The 19,893-nt window shown below is 41.8% G+C and overlaps 1 protein-coding gene across 9 annotated transcripts in view; it reads left to right on the top strand.

The window, feature by feature from the left end:
• The window catches only part of LOC133490490 (PALM2-AKAP2 fusion protein), a 125,414-nt gene that overhangs the window by 46,004 nt on the left and 59,517 nt on the right, over positions 1 to 19,893 (top strand). For 5 of the 9 annotated variants that reach the window (XM_061800625.1, XM_061800627.1, XM_061800633.1 and 2 more), the window contains exon 2: positions 12,881 to 12,932. In XM_061800625.1, the coding sequence (XP_061656609.1) occupies positions 12,881 to 12,932 (52 nt within the window). Of the gene's footprint in view, positions 1 to 4,107; positions 4,274 to 4,450; positions 4,729 to 12,880; positions 12,933 to 19,893 lie in introns of all 9 variants that reach the window. The other 4 variants (XM_061800628.1, XM_061800629.1, XM_061800630.1 and 1 more) reach the window with 2 other exon arrangements.

A 19,893-nucleotide genomic window follows, 5' to 3' on the forward strand; every position in this document is an offset into this window, starting at 1 on the left:
GACTTTGCACTGATAAGAGGAAAGTCATCAGGCTTTATCTTCTCTCAAATTCTTCCCGGGATGTTGGTGAATTTTTCATCACCACATATTTGCTCAGCTGAAGTGGGTCGCACAGCTTCACCGCTTGTGGGATGTTTGAATCTGTTGAGATAAATGGCTTTGTGGAAGACAAAGCTGCGCACTGGCATGCCACTGACAAGCTGCCGTTTTGTAATTGACCCCTCCGTGGATATTGCGCAATCCGCGTCACTGACCAATCGGAGGCCAGAGATCTGCATAGACCAAAGCCCGTTTTTGCTCCCGCCATTTTCTCAGATAACATTGCATGGTCCAGTATAGGGTTAGTTAGCGTTTTATCGCGTATTTGGGTTATTTAACAAAAAATATGGTTAAGAAGTGTAGTCACGGACTTTGTAATAGTGACGACAGGTATCCTGAAAGGCTAGTTGGTGGAGTTCGATTCGTACCCTTTCCAAAACCGAAGACCCAGTACGAAAAATGCCTTCAATGGATCAAACTTTGTGGAAGACCGCGTCATCAACTAAATCCAGCTAATATCAACCGGAACACATATGTTTGCACGAAGGTATGCCCTATATTTGATTTTCAATACATGTCTCGTATAAATGAATTCGAAGTTCTTCGCTAGCATAACACTGCTGCGTGTGAACAATTGACACACTTATTCTTTGTTGAGCGATATTTAGCGATGATCGGCCTGCACAAACGTATTGATCTCTTGCTGGCTCGCGGCCGAAGCTTAACCAGATTGTGTTTGCACGAAGATATGCCCTAAATTTGATTTTTAATACACGTCTCGTATAAATGAATGAGACGTTCTCCGCTAGCATAACATTGCTACGTGTGAATGATTGAATTAAATCAGAAGCATGGCGTCTCTCTCAGTTAAGAATGTATTGTATTTAGAATCTATAATATTTCGTTGATTTGACTGAAATCAGAAGCATGGAGTCTGTCTCAGTTCAGAATGTATTGTATTGTATTTGCCATTTTTACTGTTTGTCTTACGTCTGATGTCACTTCAGGAGGCGTGGTTAAGTGCCCTGTACGGAGGGGTCAATTGGGTGATTGTTGCTGTTGGTCAGTAAACTGCCACATGCAAGTTTATTGGCTGTTTCGCTGTGAAGAATTAGACCGTTTATAAACCTGAAGTGGCACCGCATGAGACTGTTCTATGGTTAAGGGTTGGAATCCCTGTCCAAAGTCACCCTAAATGAGGATGAGCCCTTTACAAAATGGATGGATAATATATTCAAATTTTACACCATATAAAACTGTTACTCACATTCGATGTTTTTGTCCTCATTAGTTCTTAAACTGCAGTCGAACGGACTTTTCACACGGCCACAAGAAAAATTGCTCAAATGGCTCGATTGAACTTCCTGTGATGAAAATGAATACAAGGGAAAGTTGATCAATCCCTAAAGACAAGTAAAAAGATAAAATTGCATCTTATCTGTTGTTTTCCTGTTGGGAAAAAATAAAAATAAAGCTTTTGTAGACAGTAATTTTGGTTTAAGATTAACAAAAAGCAAGGTTAACCCAGTTCTTTTGTAACACATTCGTGCTTATCATTGAGACATATTCCTTATTGTGACATCAGAGGCCAATAGATTTGAATAGCTACACTCGATAATTTGCTTTGCACTTTACTCTTGCATGGACCTCAAATTCTGAAAGACAGCGCCCCCTAACGTTCTTTTAATGGTGACTGCCGGTTTAATATAAAATCCAAAGCCTTTATTGTCATTATGTGCTGTGCATACAATGAAAGGATGAGTGCTTCTCCACAAAGTGCAATAAAATAGAATAAAAATCGAAGAACATCTTGGGTGAAAAAACAATAGATAAAACGTCAAGGCACAGTTGTTGCTAAAATAAATAAATGCACAAAAGTACAGTTAATATGTACTGAATTGAACTCTAACAAGCTTGTATAAACTTTTTTTTTTTTAAGAATTGATTCTCATTAGCTATATATGGTGGTCCTTCCTGAAAAAAAAAATAAATGAAATTATACCATTCTGTCTTGTATCAATATAATGCATTGTCCTCAATGTAAATTTGAGGCTGTTTAAGTTGTGGATGTCATTCGATTGTGCCGATGTAGGCTGCCTAATATTTTGATTGTTGTCAAAATGCAAGTTGAACTTGTATATACTGCACCACACATTATGCTACGTCTATGGTGCGTGGTCGCTGTCAAAGACTACATGAGTAATTTAGTGATGGGACGTTGTGATTATCTAGGAGTGTTGAAGAAGTGATCATTTGTAAATGTAAACATTTGCTGAGATGGATTGGAAAAATAAGTTGCATATTTACAGTATATTTGTCTTTCCTATTTTGTTAAATCCGTCCATCATATTAAATCATTGTTGGTAATTATTAATATACCCAATCATTAATGATTGATAACATGGAATAATTAGGTGGAGTTTGATTTAGATTTTTTTACATTTATTTATTTATTTATCTATTTTTTTGAAGTGTCTATCAAACTTTTAGCCGTTATTAAACATTGCCCAAGTAGTTCGCATTTTACAAATAGGGTTGTCATGTTGTAATAGCATCCACTATTCCACAAGAGGACAGTGTTCTCCCTTTTTCAAAAGAACCACCAACAGTACTGGACTGGCAATTATGTATCTCTCACTGTTGTGAGTTTTTCCAAATTTAAGTGACATAAACGAACAATACAGATTATTTTTTTTTAATGAATGACTAGTTTCTGTAGTACAGTTAAGTAACATAGTCAACAGTATAACAATCAGTGATTAAAACTGCAGTCTCTAAAACTGCAGTCATTGTCTTTCTGTATGTGTGCATAAAAAGATGAGCATGTGCATGTGTGCTATCCACGTAAGGTCAGTCCCTTAATTAGTATGAGAAACATAAACATGAGAACCACCAAGTCCACAAAAAGAAAGCCACGGAGGGCACAGAGACAAGGCAGATTAGACAAGAAGAAGAAAAAGCTTCCACAAGATTTCATATGGAGTGTGTCAGTCAAGAATGTGAAACATTTTGGCACACTAGACCCTCCGATGAGGCTTTGATTAAAACATCGCTGTAGGGAAATGGGGAAGCGTTATCTAAATAAAATGAGAATTTGATTCTATGGGCCCTCTGACTGGCTGGCAACCGGTACCAGGTGTACCTAGCCGCCCTGTTCAAAGATAGCTGGGATAGGCTCCAGCCCTCCCGCGACCTTTGTGAGGATAAGTGATAAAAGATGGACGGATCTCATTAGACTGTTCAAGGATACATAATGTTGTGGCCAGCAAGTGTCAGCAGATTTTTGTTCATGTTCACCACATTGTCTTATGATGTACACGTGTTAATAACATCTAAAATTGGCAGTTTTTTTTCCCCCCACTCCACTGCAGGCACCCGCACACATAGCCACAAGGTAGTGCTTAAGCATCTGCTCTTTATGCCCTTTATTAAAGAAGAGCCCTTTTTGCTTCAGCCCCTATTTTTCTTCATTCATCATTTAAAAAAACAACTGCTAACTGTCTGTTTAACATTATGAATGTTTACTTAAGTTATGATGGGGAGGAAAAAAATGCTTTTCAGACCAGATTACATCGAAAGATGATTTCATTCAGTTTAAGTCAAAATGAAATGTAACAAAACAAGTAAACAAATACACGATAAGTGAAGCTTTGTCTTAGTTATGTGCACTCATGTCTAGACCACCAGACATTTTTGCACTACAATGCCAAGTGTGAGGCAAGCTGAAAATCATCTGCAGATTATGTGTGTCCCTTTTCAAATTGGCTACATCTGGCAGAAGTGGTCACATTCTTGTAGCTTGAAATGTTTGCCTGAAGGTGACCATGTGGTGTCTGCTAACCATCCATCATTTACTATCCATCCGTTCATTTTCTTAGCTGCTTATCTTAACAAAGGTCACGGGGAGTGCTGGAGCCTATCCCGGCTCTCAACGGGCAGGAGGCGGGGCACACCCTGAACTGGTTGCCAGCCAATCACGTCACATGGAGACAAACAGCTGCACTCACAATCACACCTAGGGGCAATTTAGAGTGTCCAATTAAGGTTGCATGTTTTTTTTTTTTTAAGGATGTGGGAGGAAACCGGAGTGCCTGGAGAAAACCCACGCAGGCACGGGGAGAAAATGCAAACTACACACAGGCGCGTCCGGAATTGATCCCGAGACCTCAGAACTGTGAGGCCAATGCCACCGTGCCGCCCCTCCCTCTACTAATACAAATTTATTAATCTGCAGGTAATCGTGTAGAATTAGTCTTAGTGTACGCATCCCTTATGTTAGTGCACTTTTGAAATCAAGGCATTGACCAACAGAGGAGTATTTTCTGCGCATCCTGCATATTTTGACATATTAGTGACCCTACTAATATTTTCTATCTCCTACATGCACACACACACACACACACACACGCAGTGCTCCCCTCCATCCCTTGGAGAGCAGGATGATGCAGGGACGTAGGAGCTGCGGCAGCTTCCCCGACACGTAGCGTGACGAGCACTCACCAAAAAGGCAAGAGGAAGGAGGAGGAGAAGGAAGGGGAGAAGGAGAGGGCAAGAGGAGGAGAGGAAGAAGGAAGACAAGTCTGTGGGTGGCAGACGGGAGGGAGGAATGGAGAAGAGAAGAAGAGCAGAGGGTGTTGCGGCCATGATGTCGGACACACCGTTGCAGCGGAACGGCACGGCGGCAGTGCGGTGAGTAAACACTTGGGCGTTCATCCCGATCAGTCGCTTCCCTCCGTCTCGCCTCTCCCTGCATGTACTCCTCCATCTCTCACCCTTCCATTTGACAGGCGTTGTCATGGGAACCAGCACCCTGTCATGGGGAGGCTGCTGCTCAGTCATGACTGGAGCACGCGGAACACACTGTACACTCCTTCCTCGCTTGGCCTCACGCACCCTCGCACTCCCTTTGCAGAGCACCGGGCAATCAGAAATGTGTCACATATTATCTGTCCATCCAGTCTGTCATGGATGTGTCCTCCTTTTTGCGGATATTTTGATCCACACCTTGAACACGATAATACAGTGCAGTGGCGTGAGTGTGTAATATTGCATGTTCAGCATTGACGATGTGCAGGCTGCAGTCCCGGTCCAACCTGCTTGTGTGAGCCATTTTGCAGGCCATTCGATTCAATATGTTTTACTGCAGGTGTATGGATCATTCTCTGCAGTCAGGGACAGATTTACCATAACCACAAGGAAGACAATTGCCAAGACTTCTACTGATGCCCAAATGCCTCATCAAAACAAATTGTTTTTTTCCCTCCTAATTTAAAACAATTACTGTGGTGCCTCGGTTCTCGAACACAATCCGTTACGGAAAGCCAGTTGAGAACCGGAAAGTACAAAAACCGAAGCGCGTTTTTCCATTACAATGGATGGGAAATGAAATAATGCGTTCCAAACCTAAAAAAAATATTTTTTTAAAGCTTCTTTTTGCACTTTTCCTGATAAGAAACTGCATAGTCGAATTACATGTATAGTTTAAATACTTTATATAATTAAATAATTTATGAAATATATTTATTTTCTGCTTAAAATGTATGCTTTAGCAGTACTGTATGCTAGGCTGGGAGTGCATTGCCATATCTGTAGGGACTCGGCCCCCAGCCTTGTAAACCTTGTATTATTGACAAAAGTGCAGAATAACTTTAAACAAGCAATAATAAGGGGGAAAAGAAACGGACAAACTGGTTTTTATTTGCACAAAAAGTAATGTACAAAATTTTTTACTTGCAACTAGAGGTAGGGTTAATGGAACAAAAGAAAAAAGCATTGCAAAACAACTGTTTCAAATGTCTGCGGTGGGGGTGACTCGCCCTTTTTTAAACAAAGTATCTAATGTAGACTGTTTCTGCTATCTTTTGAGCACCTTCCTGAGGTGGCTCCTGACAACGTCATTAAAATTTTGCAGCGCTCTGCAACATTCTGGTTTGTTAGGGTGATGGGTTTCTACAAAATTATGGATGTCGTTCCATTTGGCGCAGATAGCTTTTATATCAGCACTTGAGACATCCATCCTGCCTTCAGGCTCATCAGATGACATCTCCTCCCTTCCTCGCCAACACTATCCCCAGCTAACTGCTGCTCGTTTAAGAAAATAAGAAGCAACTTTTCGACTTCTTCCAAGATCTGTGGCCTCTGCTTGGTCAACACGGTGGCTCCTTGAGCAACATCACTTCCTTTGAGGGCATCCTTGTGTTTCAGGATGGTGCTGATCGTCGATTTCAATTAGAGGAGGAGGCGCGAGTAAAACAAAGTCCACCTTTTTCACAGTGACACTAAATGTATGGAAGCAACAAAAGCAAGAGCTACACGTGCTTTCCAGTTGCAGTAGCGCTGCTGTCGGTGTCAACCAAGGAGAAAGCAATGGGGAAGTGGAGATTGACACGAGAGAAGCTTTTCATCCAAATTGTAAACATTCAATGTTGATTCATCTTCATATCAATTATAGTTGAGCACGAAGATGATTCACGTGATATATAACAATACCCTGAAAGAATTTTAAGGTCTATATAGTTCATTAAATATTAAAAACCTTTAGAATACACACATGTGGAGGGCCTCATGACTTGGTATGCTTGGTCTGCAGAAGTGGTGTACCATGATTGTTTGGTTTGTGATCATTATAGCAATAAGGGCGATTATAATTAATTGCCATTTGTGTCTTTTAACAAACAATTTTTATTAAATTGTTAAAAAAAATTATTAATTTTATACATTGTCACTCTTGGCCACAATGCCCCCATCTCTATAGTGACAACTTTTCAGCTCATGCTCACACATTTGCCTTTCTTTGATTTTAACAAAACCAGCCTACCCCAATGTATTTTACCTCATTGTTTTAAACATGATTGGAAAAAAAAAGAATAATAATAAAAAATCCAGACTTTCAATATAGGCAACAATTGCACTGCAGAACCTGTGCTAGTTTTGTAAATGTGATCATCTTCTACTGCTGACGTCAGCAGGCTCGTGCAGGATTTCAACCTGAATGTGGGCGGCCCAAAGTTATATATGAATATAATATATGAATATATATATATATATATATGAATATAAAACGTCATCAGAACATAAGCCTAAATTGACTACTGAGTCCATTTTGGGGGAATTTATTTATGCAGAGATTATGAAGTCCAAAACCATGGAATAGTTGTGAATGTACACACCATTAGAGAGGGCCTTTTATACTTACTTACGATAACATTTTAAGGGATTGCATAAAATGTTGTGAAGGCAGTAAGGAACGGGCCTTGGATAACACAGATCCCTTCACGAGATAATTAATTTCTTAATAAATAATGCATAATACAAGTTTTATGCTGATCAATCACATTTGTTTTGGCTTGAAGGAGGTCTTCACTCTTATGTGCGCTTTTTGAGTTCCACCTGTTCATTCATCTATCAATCCATTTCCTTAGCCGCTTATCCTTACAAGGGTCGCGGGAATGCTGAAGCCTATCCCAGTTGTCAACAGGCAGGAGACAGGGTACAACAACCACCACAACACTTACATAAACATAATTAGTGGGTTTTTTTTTTTTCCATCACTCTTGTTACCGGATTCAATCAAAGCTGGAAAATTTAAATTACTTTTGCCAATCCATGAGTTTAATAAGGGTAAATTGCATAAAATGGATGGATGATTTTGTTCATCCATCCATCCATTTTCTTAGCCGCTTATCCTCACAAAGGTTGTGGGGAATGCTGGAGCCTATCCCAGCTGTCAACGGGCAGGACACGGGGAACACCCTGAACTGGTCACCAGCCAATCGGAGGGTAGATAGAGACAAACAGCCGCACTCTCAATCACACCTAGGTGCAATTTAGAATGTTCAATTAATGTTGCATGGTTTTGGGATTAGGGAGGAAACCGGAGTGCCCAGAGAAAACCCATGCAGGCACGGAGAGATAATGCAAACTCTGCACAGGTGGGGCCGGGATTGAACCCAGGTCCTCAGAACTGTGAGTATTAGACGTTAATGTAAGCATTAGTTACAATGTAACACAATTTTATTTTTGTATAATACACCCACAGCTTACTTTACTTTAAAAAATACTATAAATTTCTTGCGTGACTGATGACATACAGTCATAAAAGCAATGTTTTACACAATCATCTCTGCAGACTTAACACTGCTTAATTTAGCATGCTTTGCTAACAATGGGCAAAGAATAATTTATTTTGATCATGTCAGTCTAAATTGATATCCAGTCGTCCATTTTCTGTTTTCTGTCATGAACCTTCATCCATTAAGGTCAGGGGTAAGATAGCGTCCATCCCAAATGCCTTTGGGTGAGTCGCAAAACATTTGCAGCCAATAGCCTCTAATTTGATGTCTTTTTACCCCCAAAAATAGCTGAATGTGTCTATGGGGGTACTTAAAAAGTTAAACACTATCAAATCAAAAGCAACTAACAGCAGTAATCGGGGGGAGTTGTTTTTTTTTTTTTGGTACCGTAATTCCCGGCCTGCAGAGCACACCTGGTTATAAATCTCACCCAGTACATTTGTAAAGGAAATACCATTTGGTACATACATACACCGCAGCTGTGCAAAAGCCGCAAAAGTGCCCACATTGAAACCGACATTGAAACACGAGCTATTTACAAAGAAGGACTTTACACAGAGAGTTTAACGATAGCGCCACCACGCTAACAGAGCCGTTTAAAAATAAAAATAATGGTAAAAATAATTGAGACATGGCAGTAACACGCTAGCGCAGCGCTAACAGGGCCGGACTGGTAAAAGTCACTTCCCCGGCACATATATTCCACCAGTCTCACTCTTACCTTTTCCACTCAAATGCCCCTTCCAGCCTTTAGAAAAGATGCACAAATTAGCCGCATCACAGCATAAACCGCAAACGTTGAAAGCATGTGAAAAAAGTCACGGCTTATAGTGGGGAAATTACGGTACTTTGCTGTGGTGTAGAACAGCATAACATGATATTACGAAGTCTATCTAACTGAGCACGCATGAATATACAACTTGATTTCTCATACTACAGAAAAACTTTGGTATGTGGATGACAATAACTTCATGGCTGTCGACATTATCCATAATTGAATGCAAGGTACAGTTTTACATTGAAATCAATGTTCTCTATCAAGAATAGTCCATTTTACAGGCTTGCGTCCGGGTCTGGTGGCTCACTATCAGATGCTTTCAGCCTGACCTGCATGATTGAGAGCAGCCAGTTTTACGTTGCATACATTGCGAGCCAACGGTTACACAAAACATCAATCAAATAAATGCTTCCAGATTTGTTTAAACGTTTTGATTGTGTTCCGATATACGATGCAAGCAGGGAAGATGACATGCAGGCGGTGTCACATGTAAACAAGTCGACCTCCCCGATGTATAAAATATGCATGGGATCAAGCTCTGGCAGTCCCATTAGGAGAAAAATTGTTTCTTGAGGTTAGGCATTCACTCAGACTCGTGCAAGCTTTTCCAATTTACTTTATTTGTAGATATTTACTAAGTCCCGCTTCCTCCATTACACTCTGTATGTTGTTATTTTCCTGTGTTTGTGTGTGTGTGTGTGTGTGGTGTGTGTGTGTGTGTGTGCGTGTGTGTTATCCTCCTTGTAGTTCCACATCTGGAGGCTATTACGTCTGAGTCGGGATTGAGGGTGGGCGGAGCTGGGCTGACTCTGCAGTGAAGTCATTGTGTCGTCGTGGCGATGTAGGCGAACAATGACGCCGTTGTCTCCGGAGGTGGGCATATACGAAACTGACGCCAGAATGGTGTGGGTCGGGGAAAGCTGGCAGAATCTTAGGAGGTGAAAGAAGAAGGGTGCGTGACTGTATCGGACCAGAACAATGCGGTCTGACAATTCAGAGAGGTTGTGATAAATAGAAGAAGCATGTGAAGAACGACAGCAAGCGCAGGCCAACATGGACTCATGATGTGATTGGTGTTAATCCAGGTCGCAGAGAAAAGCCAGACCCGTCTGTGACTGGTCCGCCTTCTCAAAGCAGACAGCTGTACAGTACGACTCAGTCTGGTTATGAGACATTAATAGTCTGGGTGTGCATGTCTTAGTACAGATGCCATCAACAGTGAACTGCAGAACTTGATACGATCACATTGTAAAACTGGGGAAGTGAACGTGTTGGAGAAATTGGAAATTACAATGAATGTAAGAGATGTACAGCCCAAATGCCCAACACCAACGTGACTTTTTGCATCACAGTATACCTTGTCAAATACCAGTTTCCAAATACAATGTACAACACACCAGTAGGCATGACATTAGCACAATATGATCAGAAAGGAAGCCAGAGCAAAATAAAAATAATCAGAAAAAGTACTTCACAGTATGTCATGGCGCTTGTTGGCTTATATGTATCTCGATTAAAATGTCATCTTTAACAAATGAATAGCATACTTTAAATATTTGGCTCCTTTTTTAACCACTGGTTTAAAAAAAAAAAAAAACGTGATATCACAAGGTGGATTTATTGACCTTTATTCTAATATATGACATCACCACGTGTCGTCTTTACTCCCTGGCAAATGGCCCACACATTTGTGAAAGTGAACTTGGAATTCATAGTTATGCAGAATGGAACATCAGCTCGGAGTTAAAAGCGAATGTAAAATTAGGTCTTTTTACGAAGTGTGACTATTTAAATACAGCATACTAACCCCCCAGCCCAATAAACGGGTTCCCTCAAATAGACTTCGTAGTAACTGCTGCAGTTAAGCAAATAAAAGGCTTTAGCACTACTTTGTGACTGTCGTTGCCACTCACACTTGACTTTCTCCTTTGAACAACGATGTGGTGATCAGGCAAACAGTCTCGTCTTTCACTGGTTAAATCATCTTTCAAATACAATTGTTCCTTCAAGTAGCACTCTATTTTCCATCCATGCATTTCCTTAGCCACTTATTGTCACGAGGGTGGAGCCTATCCCAGCTGTCAATGGGCAGGAGGCATGGTACACCCCTGAACTAGTTGCCAGCCAATCCCAGGGCACATGGAGACAAACAGCCGCACTCACAATTACACCTTGGGGCAATTTTGAGTGTCCGATTAATGTTGCATGTTTTTTGGGATGTGGGAGGAAACCGGAGTGCCCAGAGAAAACCCACGCAGGCACGGGGAGAACATGCTAACGTGCCGCCCACTTTATTTTGCGTTGTTAAAAAAAATTGTAGGAACACAATTAAACTGTATGTAAATAATTAAAAAGGTTGCGTATCATGACTAATTCATCGAGGGTGCTTTTAGTGTGCTGGCTGACAGAAAGTCAGTTGATTTGTGTTCACTTGAAATCGGCAGTTATTACGGCAGCGCAAATCTAAAAATAAAGCCCCCGCAAGTAGGGTCAATCGTATCTGAATTCACTGAATACGCTACATCTCTGGATTTCCTAATCCCAAAATGCAGCATTTCATTTATTGGTCCATAGCAGCAGCCAAGTAACGGGAAAATGACTCGCCACATGCAGTCACGCTTTGTTTTGTTATTCTCGCCAAAGTCTGGTATGTTTGCATGTACATTGTACTGCGTGCGTGTGTGTTACATGCTTCTGTATTCCCCTCTGAGTCTTCCGCCACTGCTGCTGTTTTTTTTCCCTTATAAGGATGTTCGCCTGTGGAAGGAGGCAGAGAGAGAGGGTGGAAAAAAGAATGCTAGGAAACAAATGTTTGGGAGGAGACAGGTATTGCCAGAAAGGAGGGAAGGTGAGCGGAGGAGGAAGTCGAAAAGGTAGAGAAATAGAAGCTGAGGAGTCTGCTGTAAAAAGTGTTTGGGCAACCAATTCAGGGTGTACCCTGCCTCCCGCCCGTTGACAGCTGGGATAGGCTCCAGCACTCCCCGCGACCCTTGTGAGGATCAGCGGCAAAGAAAATGACTGAATGGATGGAATCAATTTGGTAACGTTTGTTGGGATAAGGTCCCTCACCACATAACTTGTGTTACAGCAGTTCAAAGACAACAACTGAACAAGGTTTTGGGAAACAGTAGCAGGAAATGTCAGTCAATCACTGGTTTGGGTGATTTCAGGGGATCTGACCTCTCAGATCTCACTGTAATTATTTAAAATTATTTTTGTAACCCGATTCATGGCATGCTGAATGCTTCTTTTATGCACAGCACACAGAGTCAGGAGGGTTTTGTGTTTAGTCTTTCCAGTGTTGCAAGCCAAGAATATTGCCAAGAGATGGCAACCAGATTGATGATGATGTAGTTTTTGATTCCTCTCGGCCGAGACCCGCTCGTCAAAACCGTTCAAAGAGCAGAAAAGATACCGTGCACACCGGAAAGTGGATTCTGGCTGAAAAATGTGTGGCGGATGACGCTTTTACATGCCATATGATGAGAGCAACTGATCTATTGGCCCTGTATGAGTTTGGACACAAAGCAAAAGTAATGCCAACTTTTTCCCCACTAACTCTTTATCCTTATTGCTTGTCCGTCTCCCTCCGGTCTCACTCCATCCCTCACGCCGTCACTTCTCTCCCTCTGCCTCGGCTGCTCCTCCCAGCTGTTTAGTCATACATGGCTCTTGCCTAAAAAAGAGAGAGGGAGGGAAGCGGGGCGAATGGGAGGAGAGACGGCGGGCCAAAAGAAAGAGTGGCTGATCGCGACAGAGAGTAGGAGACTTGTGGCCGGTGACTGAAAGATCTTTGCGTAGCTGTCTCCTGCCTGTTGGATTATTCCTGAGCAAGGACCTCATCCTGATACCTGTTGTGCCCTCTCTGTTCAACCCCCTGACCCTTTCCATTAGAGTCTCTGACATTTAGGACCCCAGCTCTCCCAAAGTCTCACCTCTCATTCTCCTTTCACCCTCCCCACCTCCCCTCTCCCCTGCTTTCCCCTCTCAGGATGTCGTGTGAGGAGGCTCAGCTCCACAAAGAGAGGCTGCAGGCCTTGGCGGTAAGTCACAGTGTCTTCAAACTGTCTCCACTCACCTTTTTTGTCTCCGCTCACCTTTTTGTGTTGCCTCGCTCATCTGTCTGTTTCCCCACGGGGGGCTCTAAGTCATCGACTGACGGGCACATGAGCCACTTTTCATCTACTTGTGTTTTTATAAACTTTGCCATCTATGGAGGACCTTCGAAGTCCCGCAGTCTATTTCACTTGCCTGTGTCTCATCTACTGCAACATTCATTCTCGCATTTCGTCTGCTTCAGTTTCATGCAACTATTCATTCCAAAGAACAGATCAACATGCGTTTGTGTTTGTGTGTGTGTTTAAAATAGTCGAGATGGTGTGTGTGTGTGTGTGTGTGTGTGTTGTGTGTGTGTGTGTGTGCTAAAACATGGCTTTAAGTGAGCAGTATTTAGTTGTAATTTCTATCGGAAGCTACATATTGTGACTGTCAAATAACATCCTTGTAAATATGTCATGTTTGAAGGTTTTATCAGTGCAAGAACAGTTTTACTACAAAGTATTTGATATGAATATCAATGTACGATTTACATGTATATTCATGATTTGATGTTCAGTCTGGAAATGGTGTAAATGCCCCGTAAGGGGAAAATATCTGAAATATGTGCCCTCCAGTGACTAATGAATACATATAATGACACATTCCATGATGTTATCGTTGTAATGATTTTTCATAAAAATTTGCCGCCACCTGATTCTGATATATAGCATCCAACACAAATGATTCATTAAAAATAAAAGCGCTTGAGTCATTCAAACAAATTGTCAAATATTCCTTATTTTGAGCGGGGAAGTTTTGATCATGTTTCTGATCATTCAGGTTTGTCAGCCAATGGATGTACTTGTTTAAAACCTGGCATTGCAAAGCATGTTTCAATTGATTGTTCAGCTAAATTCTGAGAATTGGACATGCAGGACACCATTCAAAATGTTATTATGGTAGGGCAACATTTTGAAAATAAATTAACTTGACTGAGAGGCACTGAACAATGACAAAATAAGGCAAAAGCAAAATGGTAAAATGGAGTCTATGTCTTTCTCCTGTACTTCGTGGCTTCTGTCGTTTTTCTGTGTCTTTCGGGGTAGGCCCTGCGGTCAATGTGCATTATTATTATTTTTTTTTTTTTAGTTGCTTGCTAACGATGAACTAAAGGTCTTTACTAAACGACACCCTGTGCGGTCGAGGTATCTGTGGAAGTGTTGGGTTATCTGCTGATAGGACTTCAGAGCAACAGTCAGGCCTGGGTCGACTGCCTGTGACTAAATTTGGCGCCAGCTATAACCAAAGCATACCACACACGCTCAAGGCGCAGAGGAACACACACATTCCCAAAGCACACAAGTGAGGGGAACAGCAGCAGCAGCAGCAACAGCGGCTGCGGCACATGGAGAAACTATTTTAGCCACAATGAAACACGGCAGCCGTAGCAGGCCTCATTTATGTCCACCAGCTTGCTACATTAAGAAATCAAGTGGAAAGTTCCCATTGGTGGAAAAGAGGTGGACACATCTTGTCGTTTTATACTTTGGGGTGATACAGTACGCATGTCCAAGAAAAACAAGGCGTTTTTGCAAAGCGTGCAGATTATGGTGGCAGCTGTTGTAAACTTTCCCCAACAAAGAATTGCGCCATGTACTCATAGTAGAAATATCCTACTTGGGCTTCCAAAAGCTGTGAAATAACGAACATTGCACTTAGATGAGAGTAAATCATTTGGGCAGAGCACTAATGGCTCCCGAGAAAACCCACCAGAGGGTTACTTTTTTTTTTTTTTTTTTTTTCCCCAGAGGGTTACAATTCTCTAAGCGCGAAGCTAAGCGCTCTTTCTGTAAGCTTTAAAGTGTGAAAAGCATTGCAGGTCCAATGTTGATACAGGAGCCAATCAAGAGATAGAGGAAAGATAATATTCATAAAAGGCAAGCATGCCCAAATGCATACTGGAATTTGAGAAATGTTTAAAACTGGATCTGTGCTTTAAACTTCCACCGATTATGTTATTTTTCTAGCTTTTTAAAATAATCTTCTTTTGTTTGACTGAGCATCAGAGCACCCTCGAATGGAGCTTTACAGTGTGTGAGCGCTCCACAGCTGACGAGCCAAAGATCGCATCAATAATTCATAGTCCAAAATGTAATTATCGTTCACATCATTGTCTGTTTTCGCCACATCTTTAGCCAGCTGGAAGACTTACCTTGAGTCCGAGCCAACCGCCAACACCAATCAGCTCTATTGAGCTTTCTATCACACATGCTCCAGATCAATCTGTCTGTGTCTGAAGAAAACAAATGAAAACAATTTACTCCCACTAAGACAATTGAGCCTCTCAGGTTAGCTTGAGACTATCCTAGCTGAATTAAGGATAGTGACAGGATCCACCCTGCACCGGTCGTCAGTCAGTCAAAGAGCACGCAGACAAGCAACTCGTCAAACTCTCATTGACGCCTACAGACAATGGCGTACTGATAGAACACCCAACACCCGCAAAAGCATGAGGAGAGCACAGCAAGGCCCGAGCCAAGATTTGCACTAGTGCCAGGCAAATGCGCTAACCACTTGGACCACTGTGCTATCAGGCCCTTGTCATATTTCATATTTAAATAGAAAGCCTGTGTGGTAGCAGACAGCTGCAAGCATAATGCACACGGAGCACAGACGGTATCTCAAGGAGGGTTACTCATGGATGAAGCAGTGAGCTAATAGTTGCTTTTACTCTCCCACATTCATAAGACTGTCATCACTATTATGTCATTGCAAGACTTCAAAGGCATAATAAGTAGGCCACCTGAAAAAGTTCATGGTTCACATTTCATGCTCCAGGATAGTACTAGAAAGTTAAATACAACTGGAAGCAATGAGAAAAGATGACGTCCTTAGCTTTAGGTTTTCCACTCCATAGCTCACAAGTTTTATTCAGACCCCCGCTGAGATCAGCCTGTCTCGTGCAATCTACCCACCGGATCCAAAAGATCACTTCGGCTTGCATCCTTCGCTTGAGTTTGCCCACGTGACACATTTGGACACAATGAAAGCGCATGCGTTTCATCAGCGCTGTGAGCTCGGCAAGGGGCGGGGCCTTCCTGCGTTTTTCGCGCAACGTCATCAGCGTTATTTGCGCCGCCCTGCATGGATTTGTGTGTAGCCGCACAAACTGCATTGACTGTGTAATCACACCCCACCAAATGCTTGAAACACGTCCGCTGGGTATCTAGGGGTGGCGCTTGCGGATGGCTAATTGGTCTCGTTACAGACAAACTCAATTTCCATAATATGCCCTCTTTTAAAGACCACAGAACCAGCATGTCCGGAACAATGCCAGAGATTTAGACATGCACTATTTGGATAATACAGACATGCACTCAATGGAAAGATGTCAGAATTAGAGCATTGCACACAAACAGTGCCCTAAGCAGTTGGGGGTCGCGCCTTGTCCACAAAATGCTAATTCTATGGTGCCGGAACTACTGCCGCCCTTAATCATGATCACATGAGTATTTTAATAACTTGATTTCATAGACATATGTTACACATTGTAAAAAGAAAAAAAATTATCCAAGTACAACACTAAGAAGGTTTGTAAACGAATCAAACATTGTCAGGGCCATGTTGAGACTAATATTCTTTTAACCCAGCGGTTTCATGTTTCTTCATCGGTCTTTTGGCTGTCAAATACACAGAAGGGGGTTCCTACTGATGCCAGTGGTGCCAGTTTCTGCGGTTACTAATTAGTCGGATTACGTTGATGTCATGCTTTTAAATTCAGGCCTGTAATTGTTACGGTCCTAACATGAAATTATACTAGTTGGGGGGGGAGTAGAGTCTGGTCTGGGTTTCCTAAAGAACTGATTACACGTGTGGTTCAGTGTATGTTTGCGTGCGAGGGTGTGGGGCTCTGCACGTGTGGTTTGAAAATCAACCAATGAATGACGAGCGCAGCATCTTTTTAATTAGCCGTTGCATGTGGTACAAGTAGCGGAATGGGAGTTTACCCTCCAAATCCGTGTCCAACGTGTGAACACGCAGGTCATACTGCTGTGTCTGGGACATGTTTACACAGATGATCTCAGCACTTTGGACTTTCAGATGCCCCCAAACACGCCAGAATCGCTTTTCCAATATATCTTTGTGTGTGTGTTGGGGAGAAGACATCTGCAGACACTGACCACGAGACAGGAACTGCAGCAGATCAAAGTTCTAGATAAAGCACCCAACCTCTTTAAGACTCATATTTGCAGTCTTGTAAAAGTAATGACGTTTTAACTGCTAAAGCCCCCCGTCCAACCGCAGATTGCTCCCAGTCCGAAGTAGTGATCGTAACGGATGCTGGGGACTTTCTGGATCCACTTAGTTGAGGGTCTTACGGCGGGAAGTGAGTGGGACAGAGTGAGAAAGAGGGGGCTGCAATCGCTAGACATTGGCATGTGCGGAGATTTGTGACTGCTGTGCTGTGGAAAGGCGGGAGGAACGGACTGAGTCAAAAGTAGTAAATGGACGGAAGCGTTTTGCTGTCAGCAGCACTGTGCAGTTGACCCAATACATGGAATGGAGCCACTATTTTGTCCTACAGTAACAATAAGTCACTTGATCGTTAATGAACTGTTCAATATTTCTTAGGATAAAAAAATCTCAAAATGTACCAAGAACATTTTGTTACTCATATATTGCAAGTATGATGAAACAAAATAGCCGCCTTTACAAAGATGATTTAAAAAGGAAAAAAAGTGCAACGAATTTGATTTTTTTTTTTCAGTTTTCGCTGTAATACTGAAAGGCATTTCAAATATTGTATTTTAATAAGGTGTAACATTTTTCAGTGGTATTTTATCGTTGCCTGTTCCAGAATTTTTTTTTTTTTTCCAGCTCAATTATAGTGGGCGTCAATTATAGTATAATGGTATATAATTATAGTCCTGCATATATCGGGGTTCCACTGTACTCAGTATCATGATATAAATACTGCACATATGTGTGTAAGGATTTTTGTTAGTTCACATTGTGCAAAAATAATAATAATAATGCCTTTGATTCAATCTGCAGAGCCAAAAAGGTAAAAATGATACTGGATAAAAAGGCACTGGCTATGGTACAGGGAATGGAGAAGGGCTGAGTGGTAGTAGGGGGTCTCGGGGACCACAGGCATGACATGCTATCCAAAATTAGCAGCAGCTGTTTGGGACCTACCAAATAGTCATGTCTGTGAATGCGATTGGACATCCTTGTAATTACACAGGCGAGTGTGGGATGCTGACAGAATTCGCCGAGTTGTTTTAAAGTTATTTCCATGAAGTTTTGAGCTACACCGAGTGACAGCAAAGTATTACAACAAAAGTCGAAGCATCCCTAACTGCTTTTGTAAATATGGCCTAAAATGTTACCTAAATGCTACCAATTAGCTTAAGCTAAAAAACTGTCAGTAACAATCTTGTTGGCATATAATATATTGTGAGCGCTAAATATGTTTGAAAGGCTGTTGATAATAGAAAACACGCTCCTAAATTATCCAAAATATTTTATTTCGAACATTGTTCGTTCGTTGACTTTGGAGCAGTGTTGCAAAATTTCTGCCTGTTGAGTTCCAGTGCAGCCCTCGGCATTGACTATCCCTTGCTTGGCACGACTGACTGCTCTCGGAGTTTAGTGTTTTCATCCATGGTGATACTAGCAGGGTTTCCGCTGCGTGGTTTGGGAAGAACAGAACCTGTTTCGACAAACTTGCCTTGGATATCATATTATGCATTGGAGTAGTGTGACCACCATCGAGCTTCTCAAACTGGCGCCGAACTGCAGCTCGAGGCAGAGCAACTTCTTGCCGGTTCGGTGACATGCCGACAAAAACTGCAAATGATAGCCTCACATCTTGCCGAATGATACCTGAAACTGAAAACAATGGATACTTTAGTGACTTTTTGAATGCCCTGGAGTGTGATCTGAACCAAGAGTGCCTCTTCTGGCTGGAGATGTAGATGCAATTATCAAATTAATTCACCACAGAGTCATCACTCCTAAGTGAACTACGCACCGTCAAAATGGCAGCCCTCTTACGTCTGTAATCTCAGATTTTGCAAAAAGTATAGTGCCTATTGAATGTTTATTTTTTTTTTTTTTATTACGGGTACGATTTACCTTTTTTTGATATAAGCAGTAAAGTTTCAACCATGTGAAAAACAATTTAGCACCCTAAGATTTGATTTGATTTCACTCTGGTTTTCTGGTTTCACTTGGAGGTGGGAGGACTTTGTACGTCCACATTTTTGTTCCAGGAAACTGAAGACGTGCACAGTTTGTACACATATGCCATCCCAGCATGGACACGATGAATGCAGAAGACTCCTGCTGCTATCCGATGACAATGGCATGCAAGGTATTTCAGTCATGTCCCAGATTTGCGTTTCCCGAGCCGACTTGCAGAGAAGCTGCTGAGTTTGCCTTCGTTCAGGTTACGAAACAAAGTTGCATTATGTGAGAGAAAATAATCAGGATCTTGCAAGGTCCATTTCGGGTTCTGCACTCTGTGGCAGTTGGCTGAACGGAAAGATGATCTTCGTCAGGGAGATGTTTCTTTTGGGTGTGTTGGAATGTTCAGAATGTGAAACATCCATGTTGTACCCCTCGTCAATGCATCAGCAGATCTTTGCGTAAATTCTGTACCTCATTTTGAGTGATGTTATACTTGGTTTGTGAGTGTGACCCAGCCTGTTCCTAGTTTGGTTTCACATTGAAATGACTCCGTGTTAACCTTTGGTTTGCTTGAAGACACAATCGACACACACAAAATCCTTATGGAGATATTGCTCGACGTCTGATTTTTTTTTTTTTTTTTTTTTTTTTTTTTACGATTTTCTTCATAGCATGTAGTTATCTGGACTCTCACTAAATCCATAACTGTAGGTGTATTCTTCTTTTCTTCCATCAATCTTCCCCATGCCTCGCTTGATGGGTCCTATAATC

The sequence above is a fragment of the Syngnathoides biaculeatus genome, chromosome 17, assembly GCF_019802595.1.
Source record: "Syngnathoides biaculeatus isolate LvHL_M chromosome 17, ASM1980259v1, whole genome shotgun sequence".
In the NCBI taxonomy this organism is placed as follows: Eukaryota; Metazoa; Chordata; class Actinopteri; order Syngnathiformes; family Syngnathidae; genus Syngnathoides; species Syngnathoides biaculeatus.